The 20,231-nt window shown below is 41.8% G+C and overlaps 1 protein-coding gene across 1 annotated transcript in view; it reads right to left on the bottom strand.

Annotated features, from left to right (window-relative positions):
* Positions 1-20,231, bottom strand: part of mtss1 (MTSS I-BAR domain containing 1) — a 53,402-nt gene that overhangs the window by 29,366 nt on the left and 3,805 nt on the right. The window contains exons 2-3 of the mRNA XM_070902278.1: positions 7,922-7,983; positions 4,837-4,910 (exon numbers count right to left, since the gene is read on the bottom strand). Coding sequence (XP_070758379.1) covers positions 4,837-4,910; positions 7,922-7,983 — 136 coding nt within the window. The remainder of the gene's footprint in view (positions 1-4,836; positions 4,911-7,921; positions 7,984-20,231) is intronic.

Below are 20,231 nucleotides of genomic sequence, written 5' to 3'. Positions count from 1 at the left end.
GTGAGGATAAGAGAAGATTTTAGCATGCAAGAGGAATTGTGTACCTACATTAGATTCTGACACTCCTAATGATCAAAGCTGCTCGTGCTCACTTTCGTCAGTCGTCAGAATCCTCTGATCGCGAACTCAGAGAGCAGAGCGTCACCTGTTCAGTTTGACCTGGAAGTGAAGGGTCATCCTGTTAGACCCCCCCCCCCCCCCGCTTCTGCTGGTATTTGGTGTTCTCTTAAAAACCAAACGCAGTGACACTAAATCACATTCAATTTGTCGGCAAATTATGTAGTGTTAGCTTTGTGTTAAATCACGATGGTTCAATCTACAGTGCAGAGCCACATGCCCACAATAATCGAAATTGTAGGCTAAACAATAATAATAAAATACGTAAACATGTTGTGCTAAATAATCACATGGTCATCATTCGATGTGGGTGCAACCTGTTGCAGTTTGCTAGTCAAGAATGGTTTCCAAGCTACGTCTTGTGATCTCACTTGAGATCTGCCAAAACAGAAGGACAAAGCTGACGGATCAGACTCAGAAACGAAGGGAGAGCATGATCGGGACTGCACGCTCAAATCTGAGTCTGCTCTTACGAATCAAAGACTGCGTGCTCTCAAATGTTGTCTTGCAGGCTGAGTAGCGCTCAGAATTAGTTTTGTGCTCTCTCAAATCTTTTGTCATCAATATACTGCCATAGAGGAGGAGGCAGCTGTCAAAACACACTACACAGGTGCACACACACACACACACACACACACACACACACACACACACACACACACACACACACACACACACACACACACACACACACAACAATGGAATGTGCTTGGTCAACATGCAGTGTGTGGAGGCTGTATTAGCTTTACGCTGAGCTAACTGCTAACAGATGGCAACAGTCTTGTGTCTGCTGCAGAGCTAAGCAGAGTTAAACCAGGTACGGGCCAAATGGGGCTAAACCGGGCCGGGACCAAACAGATCTGAACCAAAAGAATCAAACGCCGTCTCTCGGCGCAGGCTGAACTGTGTGGGACTTTTTTTATTATCTCACAGAGTCAAGTCGTTTAAACAAGACACAACAACTAAAGACTCGGATCAGGCAGCGTGTCACGTTGATGTCTCCTCTGTGGACTTCTTCTACCTGAACTAAAACCAACAGAGTTTTGTTGCGCAAAGCTTCAGGCACGGGTCAGGTTTAAATTTAAATTTTTCTTTTAGGAATGTCTCTTTACCCAGCACAATTTCCCAGAAGCCAAGCTGTTTGGTCCAACCAACAGCCCAAAAAATGTTCAATCAATGATGAACATTGTTGTTTGGTTTATTTTCTGTCGACCAATTGATTAACTGACTCACAGTTTCAGCGCTATCTGAATCCCTGTAGCAGCCGATGCTGAAGTAAACAGCTGCATTATCTGTGACCTTTGCAGGCTATTGATCAATTTTCTATTGACAAAAAACGATTATTTGACAATTTGTTTGAGAGCTATCTGACACAAAGGAGAAAAGGGTGTAAAGAAGTTCTGCTTGTTTTAAATCACATTACATTAATCTGAGCCTGTGAACTTTGAGCATTAAACAGCAATGAGACTTTCCTGCTGTCATTCACACACACAGAAAGCACATATTATATAGGTATGAGACACTGTCTGTGCAGGTTTAACAGAGATAAACACATGCTGGAAGTGCTGCCTGCCCTGTCTGTGTCTGTGCATTGTCGAAACTTTCTCCTCCCGGTGTTTAACTATACCGTATGTCTTGTGACGTGAGATGCATGATGATACGGAGATGTTCAGGCTTTATTTATGCGTCAGGTGATGTCATGTGCTGCACAGTGTGATCTGAAGCTGCCTGAAGCTGCTCATTCCCCATTACTCTCTGTATTTAAAGGCCTGTACTGTTGTTCATCAGCAGTCTGCTCTGTCTGTGCTATTTCAGGTTGTGTTTTATGTTCAACCTGGACACAGTCTGCCACAAAACAGTTAAATCTGCCCTGTTTACATTTTGTTTGTGTGTTGCCTCTTTTTTGATAAACACACATGAACACTAAGACATGACGGAGCAGGTTTGCAGAGGCTTCCATGGAGGGGAGCGGCCATGATTCACCTCCCACACACCCACATGTTACTGGATTTTCTTTAAATACCAACTGATTCTGTGTTACATAATCATACCAGCAGCTGACTGTCTTAACAAATCCCCCACACACAGGCACTGCAGCTCTGAATACACTGATGGTCCCCGTCTACGTCCTCCATGTATTTATAGAAAGCCTGCAGTCTGCATCAATACTTTGTTCAAGAAGTTCTCATAACGTTTGAGGTGGGCCCAAAGAAGACATCACTGTAAACACGATAAACACATCCCAGTCCACAAATATAGCCTTGAGTTCAAATGAGGGGGAATCTTAATGCTAAAGCTAAATCATAAAATTGGTATCGAAAAAAGTTGCGTTGAGGATCAGAGTCAAGGTATCGGTTTGGAAGGATTTTGAGCGATACCCAGCCCTAACAGTGACATCACCATATTGAACCAGGAAAGGGCCTCAAACTGCCACAAAACCAGGTCCATAAATCAGGCCTCTGCAGTGAGAGCATTTCACTCGCATTTGGCCCTGAAAACAGATACGTGTGAACCAGAAAAATTATTCACGAGCACAGTGTGCGAATAAAGATTACAAACAACCGTAATCCCCCCCAAGCCCAAGTGTTCAAAACACAGTCTGACTGGCCATCGGGAGCACAGGGAGAAATCCTGGTGGACCAGTCGCTCTGTGGGCCGCATGAGCAGCCCATTATACAAAAACAAGAGCGAGAGAGATGCGTCGTCGGACCACTTTGTTTCTGCAGCAGCCCACACCCTCCTCCTCAAGATCCTCGATACCAGTTCTACCAGATACTGTTAATCAAGGTTCTGCAGCTGAAGCCGTAAGACAGAAGACAACAGGGAGAAGATAAGCAGGGTTTGAGTTTGGCTAGCTGGCTAATGTTATATCGGGTGCCTTTTGTTAAAACTCAACATCAGCATAGGACCTCACTAATCCTCCTGTGGCTGAATGGGAGCAAATCCCTGCAGCCAGGTTCCAACATCTGGGGGTGTGGATTTAGAGAGAAGGGAGTTTAGCAGACCTCTGTAGCTCCTCATGTCTGCTGCAAGCTAGAGGGTCCAGGCTACATTAGCTGCTAGCATAAAACACTGGAATCTCCGACTCAACCCCTTCAGCACTGAAGAACTAAGACCCCCCTCCAATATGAAGTGTGTATGTGTGAACGTGTGTAACCTAATCCAGGGAAAAACAAGGCAGTTGCACAGGAGGGCTCACTCTGTCACTTGAGAGAGAAAGACAGACAGACTGACTGAAAGAGAAAAAGAGAGAGAAGGTGAGAGCCAAGAAAAAAAAATGCATTACAGAAAAAAATTACCCAAAAACAGATCTTAGCATGAAAGCACAAAAAACGAACAAGGAAAGAAAAAAAAAAAAAGAGATGTACTGAAAATTGGCTGGGTAATTTTCCTGGCCCATTACCTCCTCCAGTATCACAATCCTTAATGGTTTCTACATTATATCTCACACACACACACACACACACACACACACACACACACACACACACACACATAGAGCCTGGTCCACAGAGAGTTAATGGTGCTAATTAGTTCCCTCATGATCTCACTATTTATAATAAAAAGAGAAACAGTGAAAGATCACACTGTAAGAGGGAAGAAGGGACAGACAGATCAAGAGGAAAAACATTTCCCTTGGTTCACTTATGTTGTCACACACACACACACACACACACCTTCCAAACAAAATTCAAAAAACTGAAATACTTCAAACTAGATCACCAGCATCTCCACCCATAACCAGTAGGTGGAAGAAGTACTCAGATCCTTTACTTAAGTAAAAGTACCAAAACTTCTCCACCTGCAGCTGCTGTGTAAAAATACTTTGTTACAAGTCCTGCATTCAAAATCATACTTAAAAGTACAGAAATATTATCAGTAAAATGTACTTAATGTATCAACATAAAAGTACTCATTCTGCAGTAAAATGTCCCCTGTGACTGATATATTATTATATGTTTGACCGATGCATCGATGAGTGAGCAGCGTGAAGTATTGCATCATTTGAACAGTTGTCAAATGAATGCAGTGGAGAAAAAATTTGAATATTTACTTTTGAAGTGGAGTAGAAGTATAAAGTAGCATAAAATGGAATTACTCAAGTATAAGAACCTCAAAATTGTACAGTACTTGAGTAAATGTACTTAGTTACTTTCCACCACCGCCCATGCCTCATAACCTCCTCACAGACAAAACTAAAAACTGTCCATATGCTGTCTGTATGTTTTGTGTAATCTCCAGGTGGAGTAGGGTCACATTTCCTGATGTGTCATAGAGTGTGAGATTCATTCTGCTGTGCTTTTGTTGACACTTGGTAGATATTTTGGTGTCATTTAGTCTTTAAAAAGGTTGAGAAAAAGAGAGAAAATACCTTTTTTGGTGCAGAATTTCAAGTACAACTTGTAGCTAAGTACATTTACTCAAGTACGTAAGCACATTAGTACAATTTTTAAGGTACTTGCACTTTACTTGAGTATTTTCAGTTAATTCACATTCCACACAATGGTCATACACACACAAAGCTGAGCTCAGAATGATTTTCCTGTGTTGCGTTTCTGGCCCAGAACCTAGAACACAATCCAACTGTATGTGTCTGTATCATACAGAGTTTCTATGTGTTTATGTTTGTCTGTCTGTGTGTGTGTGTGTGTGTGTGTGTGTGTGTGTGTGTGTGTGTGTGTGTGTGTGTGTGTGTGTGTGTGTGTGTGTGTGTTTTACCTCTGGTTCCGGTCGCCATGTCTGCCACCTTCTGAAAAGCATCCAGGAAGGCTCCGGTCACCACGATGGTCGTCCTGAATCAAAGACAAACACCACACATATATGTACTGAATCCATTAAATACACATGAAGTATTCTGAGTGACCGCTGATTTAATCTGGATTTGTACAAAACCGCTCATCCGGTGAAATAAAAATACTAATACAAAACACTCTGAAGAACTTGGCAGCACTACAAATGTATTTCGTATGCTACATAATATATATGCTAAATATGCTACACAGTCCAGTGTAGTGTTGATGGAGGTGTGCCAAGTGCCTCCCACTTGTGCTGAACTGGAAACAAGCACAGAAGAAAGTGGATTACAGTCTGCTGCAGAAGACACATCATAAACAAACCTCTGCCTGGTTTTAAAACGGAAAAATAAAGGACTTTTATTTTGAAAGTAGGGTTGGTGGAGCCATATGAGAGGCCAGTCGCCCTCAAAGGCCAGTGTTAGGAGTGCAACTGGAGACCTTCTGACACACACACACACATTATCATCGTCAATGGACCTATTGTCTGTGTCTGTGTGTGTGTGTGTTCCATTACCAGCCAGGTCTGTTTCTATAGCTATGCACACACACACACACATTACCCCTGAAAACCTAACTACGAAGATCAGATGACACTGCTGCCAATAGTTTATGTTTGTCTCTGTATGTGTGTGTGTCTGTCTGACCTCAGTGGAAATTCTCTTTCATATTAACACACACACACACACACACACACACACACACACACACACACACACACACACAGTATGCATCATCATCTGTGCACTGTCTGTAGTGAAGAACAACAATTTCCAGATTTGAATGAAATAACTAAATAATCCAAAAACATAAGAATGAAGAGGCACAGGACACTAAAACACTTTAAAAACTAACATGACGTCCTGGTGCCACAAATATAAAATTAAAAACACACCACTGTGGCTTCATGTGCGCACAGACGTGTTTGATCTGCCGCCCCATGATCCCCGACTGCCTGAACACTCTGGTGGAGCTGCGGGAAAACTCACAGTCCCACATTCCTCAACAAGACACCAGAAACCCCACTGGAGTCTGACAGAAGCTCTGGTTTGTCTTTGTTGAGCTGGTACACGCTGCTTTAAAGATCAGGTACTGAACTACTGCATGAGCAACACTTCTAAACATTCCCACCACAAACAATGTTTTCTAGGAAAAATCGTGTAACAACTATGGAGACGGAAATTTAACAAAGAAAGATATTGTAAAATAAGAAGTTATATGAATGAATACAGATATGTTATATCATCCTGCTTCTTTTCATCCTAACAGAGGTTACTGCAGGTCATTTGTATTTCATTCTATACATTTTTTTTACTTCAAATGCTGTTGTTTTTCTCCAAATGACAGTGTTATTTCACAGTGACACTTTTCCTCAAAAATAAACAAACACATTCTGTCTCCATGCACAACTACTGTCCAAAGACCTTAACCAAAACTTTATTTGGTCTAGTGTTTACTGGAACAAAATGCAATTACATGGATAGTGGAACCTACCACTAAGTCACTAATATTATATATGATTTCATCCCATGACAACGATAAAGACCACACCCACAACAACCCTCTGCACTGAGGACTCCAGTCCGTCCTTTAGGCCAAAATTACGTCATTTTAACCACAACTACTGCGTCAGACGTGTTTCTGCCTGAAGCCATTAGATTTGTCTGCAGGTTAACTCATGTGAATCATGTGAAGTCCTGGTCTAGTTTGAGCCACAGCAGCTCTTTGACAATAAACTAATTAAATGTTTCCAACGCAAAATCTGTTAAGACTTCATTAAACGATGTCACGTTCTCTGGTGTTGGGAGGTTAAGTCTAGAAAAGCCTGCTTAATAATCCGGGTAATGTCCACTGAAATTAGCTGCTTATACGCACACAATTTAACTACTAATTTCCTTTCCTTGTTTTTCATGTTTCATATCTAGAAAGGGAATTTGATTTTCATGGTGGTTCAATGAACAAACACAACTGTGGGGTTTGGACTGAAGCTTCATGTGTGCAAATTAGTGAACATTAGAGCGGTTTGAACAACGAGGATGTCCTATTTGTGCCTGTATCTGTGTGTGCGTGTGTGTGTGTAGCTGGCTGACTGGCAGGGCTAATGGACTGTGACTGGCTGCAGCAGGCAGAGTGATGCTTATCAAAGTAAACTGGCCTACTGGGAAACACAGCCATTATACTGTTATTACACTGAGCCAGCTACTGGGTCACTGTGTGTGTGTGTGTGTGTGTGTGTGTGTGTGTGTGTGTGTGTGTGTGAGACAGAGAGAGTCAGAAGAACACATGCAGCCTTCATGTTAAGTTCAGTAAATAACAATAACCTGAATATGTTTGGCGGGGACATTGTACAGGGTTCAGCAGTAAGTCAACTGGCCAGAGACAGAGAACTGTGAGCTGTTTAAAATGTTTTGATAAAGCTGCCAATAACAGTTTTGGTAACAAAGACAAACTTCTCACCATTTTGCAGCAATGTTCTTTCAACACAAAATTTTGCTTCAAAAATACAGGATAAAATGAACAACCTGAGAGTTAGATCAGGCGAAATCTGACGGACGAGTAAGAGAAAAAGTCAAAGACGGTGTTTCCCACAGTGCTGTAAAGCAAAGGTACTTCTTCTTCTGCTGCCTTCCAGTGTGAACAATACTGTGACTGACAGAGCAGTCATTCACTCTGCGGTGTGTTAGGATTTTATTACTGAACTGTGACCAGGATGCACACATTTTATTTCTTTGACTTGATGCAAATCTGATGGTTTCATATCACTGCTGATGACCAAAGGCAAAGAGACTTGACATGTAGACTGTTGTAGGGGTTTAGTCTGAGAAGTCGGAGCTGACATGGAAATATTCTGATTGGGTTACAGCCCTCGTAGCCAGTAGTTGTGTGACCTGCTGGCCAGTGGGGTCAGTTAGAGAAACAATTATTACCCATTGAGTTTAAGTGTGTGTGTGTGTGTGTGTGTGTGTGTGTGTGTGTGTGTGTGTGTGTGTGTGTGTGTGTGTGTGTTTTACCTGAGCTGTGATTGTAGCTTGGCTCCTTTGGTTACAAAGTCCTCCCACGTAGGATAACTGGCCTGCAGCAAACACAGAGAACATCAATGACATTAAACCTCCGACGGCATCACACAAGTCTGACCGCAAAATGATTCACTGGGTTTAACTGAGATATTAAACCCAAAGCTTTAACAATGTGTATTTCATACCAATAATCTTAAAGAGCTTATAACCCTGATGAGGAAGAGAGAGCTATTATTAAAGTATTTGTATTAAACCCGTCAGGTATTTCCCTGCACAGGACTGGAACGTTTGGATACAATGGTAATAAACAACTGACAGAAACAATATATAGAAATATTTAAATTAGAATTTAATCTCCGGGGGGTACACGCAACTGCAGAAACACTTCATAAAAAGGGACATTAGGATATGATAATATGAGAGTGAAAATAAGACATATGTTATCTCATTTGTTTTGCCATAACATCTTAATGCTTATTGCTTTATTCTCATTACTGACAGAGGTGGCACGTATGAAAGCAGCAATAAAAATCTGCCAATTTGGATAGACAGAGAGAGAATGAGACTTACAAAGAATCTCACACTGCCCTGACAGAACATCACAGCTGCAGTGTGAGTGTTCGAGTCAGTGAGCATTAAGGGACTAAACGGAAATGAATTAGAGATCGGATCAAAATGAAAATCAGGATGGCAAAAAGAGCAGAGGGGTTCGAAATACACAAAGAACAAGGAAAAAAAAAAAAAGACATGAAGACAGAACAAAAAGACGAGAGACAGCTCGGTAGAATGACAAGAAACAACAAACAAATGAAGGATGTCGACGAAAAAGAATGAAGGATATAAGTCTAACATTATATTCAGTTTAATGAGTGTTGTTAATTCAGGTGGTGCTGAGAAATCCGTTTGGGGGGTCAAAGGTCAGCATTACTGGAACACAGCTGATCAACGCAGAAACTGTTGTCAACTAGTTTTCTGTCGACTAATCGATTGACCAACTAATAGTTTCAGCTTTATCTGTGACCTTTACGTTCTTTATGAATGTAAGGTTCCTTTCACAGTTTTCATTCTGAGTTTCTCTGAAGAACAGCAGCAGCTCTGAACAGTATAAAACCGATCAACAGCTGACTGGTGTTATTTCTGGCTTCTGCCTCTCAGGCCGACCATAAACATATAGAAAAAGACAGAGGGATCCGGAGCCAAATACAAGCAAACCAGTGCTGCTGTCATGCAGCTGAGATTGATTCTCCGTGAAACTGCAGCTTTTTCTCTGAGCTCATCTCAACGTTCAGTTTTATCACCACTGAGCCACAAATCCTGTTCAAACTTCACAGTGGCATGAATTTCAATTGTTTCTGTGCAGCTTTTTCATGCACAATTTCAATTCGGACATTAAAAAACGCCAGAGTGGGGGGAAAAAGCTGCAAATCAGCACAGTTGAGAAGCTGAAACTAGGTGATATTCATCGTTTTGCTTGAAAATAACATAAATGATCTAACGGATGGTCAGAATAGTTGCTGATTGATTTGATGTCGTTTGACTAATCAATTAATCGACTAATCCTTTAAGCTCTAAATCTAAAGGTAGTTGATGGAAACACACACTGATTCACTTTTCATTTTACTGAAATGTTACTAATTTGTCTAAAACTAGTGCAACATTTTAATGGAAATAGATAAAGAAATACGTATAAATAGAATATCTGCACTCTTTTATTAACTAGTTACAAAAAAACTACTTTCCTGATATCACAAATACAGCACAACGTCACTGAAAGGTGTTCAAACTGCACTTCCTGATGGGGGTAAAAACTGCTTCTATGTCGGCCTTTTGTAACAGCAGCTGATTGATTATGTAATCTAAGGCTGGTTCGTGCTGCAGGCTCTGACCTTGGGTTACATCTGTGACCAACAGCTGCTGGTGCGGTGTTCTGGTTATTCCATTAAAAACACAGGAAAGCCCTGTTGGAACGGAGGGCTGAATCCCACTTTCTCTCTCTTTATTTTCCCGAACCCAGTCACCCTGTCTGTCCTCTGTATCTGCTGGTCCACCACAGAGGGGATAATACCGATTTAACCCCTAACACCACACCATTAGCCTCTTAGCTCTACACCGCTAAAGCTGTTAGCCGGCCCCAGCTTCACAGCTAGCCAGGCATGCACACGGCATGGGGCTGACAGGTTTACTAGCTGCAGGGGCTTAGCACGGCGTGATGAAATACTGCAGGTGGACCGGCTGACTGCCTCTGGTGAACAACTAATAGTGAACCTGGGATAAATCGAAGAGGAAGGAAATGAATAGAAATGGATTGCACTCCAAAAAACTTCATTGATCCCTGCGGGGACAAAGTAGGTTGAGGCTGGAACAAAATGTATGCTGGGATTTAGAGACAAAAAGAACATGAGCTCACAAGTAAAACTTAAGATGAAGGGGTAAGCTGAACTTAGAGTCCATTTTACAGCATTTGTAAAGAAAGCAACATTGTAGGAGCTGAAATTATAAGTGGTTATTGAATTGCTGATGTTGAATGATTGATGGTAAATTTCAGGCAGCAAGTCATTTCTAGATATTATAATATAGTGTTTTGAATTGAAGGCATTCATAATCTTTCCAAAACCTCATCTCATGTAAAGGGGTTTTCACTATATTAATCTTTCAGAAAATCCATGCGTGGAAAATTGACTCATGTATAAATCCGCCTGGACTTGTATGGAATCAAATCTCTTGTACTGCTCGTGCTCTCCAACTGGCATCGAATTACATTGATGTACATTTTTATCTGCTTATTTTCTATATGTTAGAAGAAGAGAAGGGATTTCCAGAACAACTTCACCCACTTCCAAGGTGCACGGAGAAGGGAAACAGTCTAAAAACTCCAGCAACACTTGTAGTCTAAAGAACAACTAACCCTAACCCTAAGGCCACAATCCAAAACATGTTGGACTGACAATAAAGTCGTTCTGTATACTACAAGTGTTGCTGGAGACAGTTGCTGGACCTATTCTTTATATGTTCATAAGGTGTACATGTGTACGGTACATGTTTGGCCAGAACCATTCGGTACGGGACGTTCAGTTCAGTGCAACATGTAATCAAACAATTACCGTCAAATTAGCCTAAAACATTTAGGTTTACATCTTAGCATGTGCACAACATGAATTCAAAAGTGTAGGTCAAGTCAGGTGTTGTCTGAAAACAAACTAGAGGTGGACAATGGACAAAGAGCATTACTGGCATATTGACAGCTTATTCTATTTCATTAGAGCCACTATTTGATGCTGACATTGTTAAAACCATGTCTCCAACACCATGGTACATACCAAGCAGTGGATTTTGTGTACTATTTCGGCCCTCCTACTATCCCCAGGAATATAACATCACTGTGGCTGTGACTCTTGACTTCCTTCATGTAACGCTGGTTATCTAAGAAATTAAGTTTATTCTACTTGAGCAGTCTCTGAAGGTCACCCTGGACAAGAGTGTCAAGCTACAAACCAAGAACACACACTACAAAACGTCTCTGCTGCTTGCATTTCAGTGTGTGCAGCTCCTGGAGGGCCCTTCTTGTTCCCTCGCCACTTCTCGCCTAAACCTTAAATTCTGTCAGGATTTGTTGTGACTGCCAGGAATGTCACAGTCAGTTGCAGACAAAATATTCCAGCAGTGGTTTTTGCAGAAAACACCACAGACAGGCAGAGTATCAGGGTCCACTGCAGCTTAATACTGTGAGCTTTAGAGCAGTGGTTGCTAAATAAGGGTCCTGGGGCCCACAAGGGTCACTGCCGGTGTCCCTGAGACAGCTGCCAACAAAACAGCCGTCTACTCTCAGAAGAAGAAGAAGAAAATGGAACAAAGGTAGTAACTGAACAACATAACCATTCTGCTCTTAGATTTAGTTTTATTTATTTGCATGTTTTAGATGCAATTCTCTAATAACTAAATTTAAGGGATCCTTATGAAAAATATTTGTTTATTGTATTTATTAATGTAAAAAAAGACTACAGGCCAATATTTTGTTATCGGATCATTCTATAAATATCAAAATTGCCGTGAACAAAAAAATCACGTCAGGTTGTACCTAAAATGATGGTTAGTTATCTGTCGTGCTGAAAAGGTCAGTCAGTTAATCCATTAAACAACTTGCAGAAGATTAATTGACGACAGGTTTGCTAAATAGAAGTACCATTTAAGATATTTATATAGATAAAATACCAAAGATTTATCAAACAAAAAGGTAAACATTGGTTGCTTTTATCTTTGTTGGGCCTGGGGACTTTGTGCCGGACTAAAACGGTCTACATGCTTCACTAGCAGTGACACAGTAAACTCTATTCACAGAGGCTGAGCTCTCCATGTATAGAAGATATACAGAGCTGTTATCCTATCTGTTTAGTCAACCAGACAGCATGACCAGGTATACAGTTACTTATAGTCAGTGTGTGTGTAGTCACCTGCCATCAGCGTCTAATCCTATCATGATAATCCTGACTTGCTCTACTGACCGACAGACAGAAAAGAGACAGAGTGCAGAGGAAGGACTGGCGTGACATCCAAGGAAAGGGAGAATACTGCCCTGTTGACCTTTCTAGAGTCCTGACTCTAGAAAGACCTTATTTAGTCACTCAGTCAACTAGTCAGTCAGCCGCTGAGCTGGTAATACATTTGTTTAATCGGTCAGTCAGCCAGAAAGACACTAACACTGCCGCGGTAGGAGGTTCAAATGTAAGTGGCAACTAACAATCATTTTTATTATCAATTTATCCGACGGGCATTTTCTAGATTAATCAATTAATTGTTTGGTCTAAGAAAAATTTCTAATAACCCAAGGTGAGGTCTTCAAAGTGCTGGTGTTGTCCGACCAAAACCCAGAGATATTCAAAACGGAAACTTTCGCTAGATAAGCACCCAGGTTCCAAGAATCCTGAACAGAACTGTTTCAAGAACCCAAACTAATGTGGTGGGAAAGGTCTACGAGTAGCACGGCAGGATGAACAACAACCAAAGTGAACATGAACCAGCTCCATACAAACTGCTGAAAACGACTGAGGAAGATTAATGCGAAAAAGCATTCAAAATCCAGTTATATGTGATCAAACAAAACTGATGTGGCTAACGAATGCTAACATTTACCAGTTTGTTGCCTCAGAAACACAACCACACATGCTTCTGTATGTCGGTATGTATGTATGTATGTATGTAAGGACAGCTAGCTTGCCGCTAAATGACAAAAGACTGATCTGCGTCTCCTTTTGTGAGGTTTCTCTCATGTGCTTCAGTTTTAAAAGCACCTGTGCTTGTGATTTTTGGTGAATGTGTATGTGTGCATGTGCAGCCATGCATTCAGCTGACTGCCAAGTAACTGCTGCTTGTGCTTATGAGCGTTTGTTTGTCATCTTCTAGATAATCCGATGACAGTTTGGAGAGGTGTGGGTATTACTGAGTGAGAAGAGCCAAAGTATTTTTCAGTTCAAACAAGTTCAAAGCACAAATTCCAGTGAACCGGTTTTAGAGCTCAACCTCAGTGAACACTGAGAGACTAAAGGCTGGAAGACGCAGAGACAATAGCATTTATACTTGCACGAATTGGGTTTCACATGACGTTGGATCAACCAATCGGCTTGTTTATGATATTGAGATTTGGGAGGTGTGTGCGCCTCTGTAGCCTTCAGTTACTCTTCTCTGCGTAAATCGACATTACGAGTAGCCTAATTCCTGCATTACTCAGCATCCACTTTCACTGTGTGACATGATACGAATGTGCTGGTCTGCTTTAGGGATGCCACACTGAGGACATCTGCACACCAGTTAGTAAACTTGTGACAACACTGGTGTTGCCATTTACACCGGACATTTTACAAGAAAATATTTGTCAATGATGCATCACTGTCTTGACATGTCGGACTGGCACTCCCTCCCCAGGCCGCATGCCCCTACTGTGCACTCTTGCCCATGACGGAGAAACAGCTGAAAGCAGACGCCTTCGTGGCGTAGGAAACCAGCCGTCCTCTCCAAATCCTCCGCCATCCTCTTGTCGGTCAACTCTTGTCACGTGATGAGTGAAATCTGGCTCCTGCTACTCTGCTGGTGAGACTTTCAGTGTATAAATGTAGTGTCCGTCATCGACTATCGAGTATTTTACAAATTAGAGGGGTTTTTTATTTGATTAACGTGTACACTGATACGCGAAAATGAACTCAATGAGTTTAATTTCTTAAAAAAAAAAAAAGTGTAGTAAAACCACGGAGGGGGCGTTGTGCAAGTATCGTAATCTGTGTTTAATCGGTGTATGCCCAAACACCGTGTATCACCGGTAACGCCGACTACCGTGGCCAGCCTAGTCTGTTTAAATGTTCACTTCCTCTTTAGAAACAAATCTCCTTTGCTGTGTCCTTGTGTGAACCATCTCTTTGAAAAGAAAAAAAGCTCTGGTATCATTAGAGGTTAATTCTGAGTCTGTTTTTAAGCCCTGCAGCTTGTAGAATGAAATCTCTGTTCAACAGCAAACAGACTGACCCACAGTGCTGACGGAGAAGCTGACCCAGTGGGCTTACACTGGATTGTGATGTATGGGAATATTGATGACCTTCTTACCATAAATCGCTGAGCGTCACGAAGCAGAGAAGGCCAAAAGAATGTGATGGTGCAGATTCCTCTGAAACCAGTTTGAGAGTGAAACCTGACGATGTCACACTACAGAGGATTATGACTACGCTGTCACTTTTGTTTTACCTTCCATTTATTAAGAGAACACAATGTTTAGGCTTTGTGTTTGCATTTCGTTCCCCATGGCCTGTTGGATTTCATGTGTAAAAAAAGTACTAATGAGCAACAATATGTTAGCCCGTCTCTCAATACTTAATGACACATTTACTCTGTCGAGCCCATTGGTTCCTACTGAAGACATAAATCATTTATGGCAAATATATCATTTAATTTCTACAAAAGGCTCAGTTTATACGGACTACGTCGCCCAAAAAAGCACTGGACATTTTGTGCACCACCCTGGCAATTATGTTTCACAGTCGCCATGTCGAAGCAACTGTGCTGAAGCTAGAGAGAGCGAGAGAGCGAGGGCGAGAGAGGTTGAGACTGTTCAAACAGCACGTTGATGGTTTGTTTAACGCTGTGTTTGAGCAACACTGGTTGACTCAAAGAGAGACAGAGAAAAACGCAGTGCGAGGGGAAAGTAGACAGGTAGGGCGCGTCAACATCAGGTTAATAGTTTGTTCAGTAAAGTCGACTGCTGGGTCCTTTATCTGTGAAACAATGAGGTTTTTATTAAGTGAGACAAACAAAGAGGAGAGCATGGACTTTTCATTCCTCTTATCGTTCTTACATAACTCAATCTTTTCTTTATTTAAGACCGATCACCCCCCTTTGCTTTGTTGTTGGCTCTGTTTCATCATAGTGTAAGGGTTGCTATGCACTTCTCTCTGAAATACTTACGATGTTCACAAAGTTTGGTGTATATCAGAGAAAAAAAGTCAGCGCTCACAACTGCCAGGCTCAAACAATTGATTTCCAGACTAAAATCTGAAGTTATGCAGCCTGCAGTGAGGCTGAGGAGTCAAGAAATGAGGGATTTAGAGAGCTCATTCATTCATTTATCTACTCTTTTCTCCCATTCTCCCTCTTCCTCTCTACAGCAGCGGCCGTCTTATGGCACACAGGTCGACTGGATGTCAGATTTGCACCACAGTGACTGAGGCATGGCTGTCTGTCTGTCTGTCTGTCCACCTCTCCATCATCAGGTAGACAGGTTTGCAACAGAACGACACACAAAAAGCACCACCAGCAAATCAAAGCAAACCAGTTAGACTGCAAAAAGATAGCCAAACGTTGTGGAGCTGTATCATGATAACCTAAACACATAATTAGCTATGAGTTTGTCACATGCGTGTGCACTGACAGCGAGTCTTTCAGTCTCCAAATTCCACCAATTTGAGATAGTAGAGGCTGAGTGCCTTGCTCGAGGACAACTGGCTTTTGTGACAACAATAGTCGGCGCTTTAAACCCCTAAGTCACCAAGATGCTTCTGTTTTTGATGACACTGGATATCAAACAGGCTGCTTAGTCTCAAAGTATTACACGACAGAAACATGTCACAAATGAGTTGCTGTTTCTATTAATGACTTGCGTTCTCTGGGAGGAATCGGGTTGAAACTGATGCCAGTGAATGTTACTGAAAATAGAGTTCCTAGTAGTTTTATGTCCAAATCGTACTCAAACACGTTTTTCTGTTCTTCCTTTTTCCTTCTGTCTTCCCTATCATTTGTTTTTATTGCCACGGGTTCCTGTTGCTGTGGAGAAGAGGAAGTAAATGGCAGCTGATCCCCATGTGACTTTTGTCTATTTCTGTTTCTTTGCATACTATTTGTGTATCTCTTTGTCTCCAGTAGCATCGCATCTATGTCTCCAATTAATATGATTCTTAGATCAGAATTAGAAAACACTGCCACTAATTCAGCCACTAAAATTAGGCAAAATCTTCCAATCTGTCAAATGCAGTTTTTAACTTAACTGTTATTTCTATGATTTAATAAAACTACCCAACAATTCCTTTAAGCCTGATAAAATATTCAAATAGTGTTAAAAGACAAATTCAAAACAATTCTAAGTAGATAAGTAATACATTCAATTTCCATTCATAAAATGTGCCTTTAAAAGCACAAACTTCCTTTTTAAAATTCTCAAACATCCATTCATAAAACCTCTGAAACAAAACCCTCACAGACCTCAAAAGGTGGTGCCTACTGTTTGCAGATAGCTCCATCAGTGGGTAGTGATATTGGTGCCCACACCCTCTATTGAACTGCAGTCATCCATACTCCCTCATCACCTTCATCTCTCTCTACCTGTTGACTCATGTTCATCCATCTCTCCGCCTTCCTTCCAAACTTTCCATACACAGTTCAAGTCTCTGGCTGCGTCCCAGTCAACGAGCTGGATCCCCCAAAGTCTAGTATATCTAGACTGAACACGTCAAAATGGATCTGTCTGATCCAAAAGGCCCCTTCAAGTGCAGCTGAGAAATGCAGCCTTCTTAAACTGAATGTGAAGGGCACAACCGGGGTGTTCTTTGCAGCCTTCAGTATCCCATAATCCACAGAGAGCCCAAGCCCTGACATCTTTACTGTACATATAGCGTTCCTATACATATTCCAAGATAAACAACAATTTATTTGTTGTTACTATTTAAAAAACTACAACTCCCACAAAGGTTTTCCAGCTCGACCGTGTACACATTGCATCCTAACTCTTACACATCTTATCCACCCATGCCCGTTTGGCCCTCCCTGTCCACTCTCACAGCTCACCACTCAACTGGCCTCAGTTTATTAACCTGGTGACCTTTGACCTGCAATGGTCTTGGGCTTGTGGTAAATGGTGTTTTTTTTAGACGCTGAAATATTGAATAAACATTACATCATTTGTTTTGTTAAACTTAGCGTCGCACAGCCACTCGCACTGATGAGCCAAAATGAATTTTCACAAACTGTACTTTCCACTTGGCAAAAAGGTATTTCAAACGATACCGATCCATTAAAATGTGCCCGGATCAGCTCCAATCCGTAGGGGCTCGGGACATCTCTAATATTTACAATGACCCTCCTACACTAGTCCACCACGAGTTACAGTGACATAACATCCCGTACTGTAAAGTCGGGGAACATAAAACCTGTTTGGTATTTTGTGAAGTTTGAGGGCAACTTCCTGAAATTATTGACTTAAAGGTGGTGAGAAGCCCCTGAACGCACCATAGTTTCTGAGGTAAGCCTGTCTCATTTAAACACTTCTCCTTCTTCCTCCCCCCTCGTTCTTCATCTTTGCTTCATCCTCCGTCTCTCCTCCCCATCACTTTCTTCCTTCCCCTCTGCCTCCCCCCTTCGTCCTCGCTCATACTCTTCCTTCTGTCCAGTATTTCCTCCTATTTTCCTTATTTCCTTTCATACCTCATCCTTCCTTCCTCCCAGCACCAGCGCTAACTCTCAGAAATGACGCGTGTGTGTTTCTATAATATGTGTTTGTTGGTTCGTTTTGCAGCAAAGTGTGCGCATTCAATGTGTGTGTGTGTCCACGCCCACATTCACCTGAGGCTGCCTATTTTCCTGTCAGCAGTGAGACTTCTCTGAAATCAACCGCTCACACGCTCACACACACACACACACACACACACACACACACCTATCAGGAACTATAAAATATATCAGTGATGTGACTAAGCATCGATGACATCACATCACATTACGGCCTGTAGTCTGTAGTTGCAGGGTGGGTGTGTGTGTGTGCGTGTGTGTGTGTGGCTAATAAACGCACAGTTTATCACTCAGGGCAAAACAACTCATGTGTGGGAAAAGCCTACATTTTACTCTCCACACAAACACACACACACACACACACACACACACACAGATTTAATTATATATAGACAGGACTGATTATAAAACACAGTAATGCAGTCATAATCATTGTTTACTATAGTGTGTGTGTGTGTGTGTGTGTGTGTGTGTGTGTGTGTGTGTGTGTGTGTGTGTGTGTTTGTGTGTGTAGAAATTGAACACGGCTGTAGATCGCTGTTGAAAGCTATTTGCTATTCCACGCACACACACACACACACATTTTCACATCATCCACTCCGAAGGAAGGAGGGCAGGTCGCCTGTTGTTTTGAGTGGTATCTTCATTTAAAGTCAAGTTGACGAGGAGAATAAATGTAATACTCAAACACTAATCAAATCCTCGTGAACAGGGAATTACATCACGGGGAGCTACAACTACCAACGGAGGGGAAATGGGAGGAAAAGAGGAATAAGAAGAGATGAGTGGATGGAGAAATGTGTGGCAGGAGAGGGGGGAGAGAGGCAAATGAAAGAGAAGAACAGGGAGAGACGGTGAGGCTGAAAGAGTGAGAGTGAAGGGACATACTGAGCACGTCAGGATGGAGGATTAGATGGGAGCAGAGACGCAGTGACGGAGTGTCGAAGGTCGATGGCTCATAATGTCACTCCTGATATAGCTGAGACAGCAATCAATAGGCTGTCTCTCTCCGGTAGGACTTGAAGGTCCCATGAAGCTTCTTCAGGATGGCGAGTTTCTTTTGAGCTGTTTCTTACATCAAACAGGAAGTTGGGACAGGATGTAAGAATGCCAGGCGATAAGGCCAAAAAACAGCATAATCTCTAATTGGGGATGATACACAATTTTTTATAGAAGTTGTCTTTGTTGTGCGTATTTTAAAATTAGAGGCATGGACTTTCAGTAGCTTTTGCTTCATTTAAGTGTCACAGACATCCGACTCAAGCTTCGGGACAAACACATTAATTCAGCTGCACCCGCAGTTTGTGTTTCTTGACAAAACAACCTTTTGTGCATGTTAAAATAACCCAATTTTAGACAATATAGACAACAAAACTAAATAGAGTTGTCCCTCGGATGTAACCTAACAGATGCTGCAGGGTAAAACAAGTCCACACACACACGGCTCTGGGAGTGCGTCCCCACAAAGCCAGCTAAATCTGAAATATTTTTCACCCTGTTTTGACCTTCCATCCACACTAAGCCAACATTTTTCCTCACTAAAATTCTGAGCTCCTGAAAAACTCTCTCCAAAGCGGATGAATCTGAAAACGCCAACATCACAGAGCTTTTGCTCAGACAGGCTGTGTGGAAAACTGTTGTTTTGAGCGACATTTTTATGTTCACTTTACTTTCTGCAACAATGTCCTTCCACTTCTGTCTGTCTCTGGCCTTCTTCTCCACAGCTCCCCAGCTTTGTTGGAGGTGTTGCAGCTCTCTCGATGGTCCTGCGCCATGTTGTTTTGGGCCTCCCTCTCTTTCGTTTACCCTCTGGGGTTCAATGTAATGCAACTTTTGCAATTGCTGTTGTTTCCATTCTGAGCACATGTCCAACGCAGGTCCACCAGCGTCTCTGTAATGTTATATCTATTTTGTCTTGATTCTGAGAGGGTTGCTCGGAGATGGTGTTCGGCCAAAAAACATGCATGGTTTTTCGTATAGCCATGATGTACGGAGGGTAGATAACTTTGGGGTACCCTGTTCTGTTGTTTTCCAGCATTCTGCTATAGAGTAGAGTAATTTTCTTTTATGAGCTGCCATCAAATCACTGTTTTACTGACACCGTTTTTCAGTTGTCTGTCAAACGAAAAATGTACGAGAACAACTTAAAGTTTTTCTTTTTCTGCTTTTTATCAAAACACAGCGACGGTGATCACAGAACAGATTTAACCATTGCCCTGTTGTTCGGGTGTTTCAGTGAGGACGGAGATCTGAGAAAACAACCTGAAAA

Source organism: Enoplosus armatus, chromosome 3 (genome assembly GCF_043641665.1).
Source record: "Enoplosus armatus isolate fEnoArm2 chromosome 3, fEnoArm2.hap1, whole genome shotgun sequence".
Classification (NCBI taxonomy): Eukaryota; Metazoa; Chordata; class Actinopteri; order Centrarchiformes; family Enoplosidae; genus Enoplosus; species Enoplosus armatus.
The sequence above is the reverse complement of the archived record's forward strand: the minus strand, read 5'-3'. Positions and strand labels throughout refer to the sequence as shown.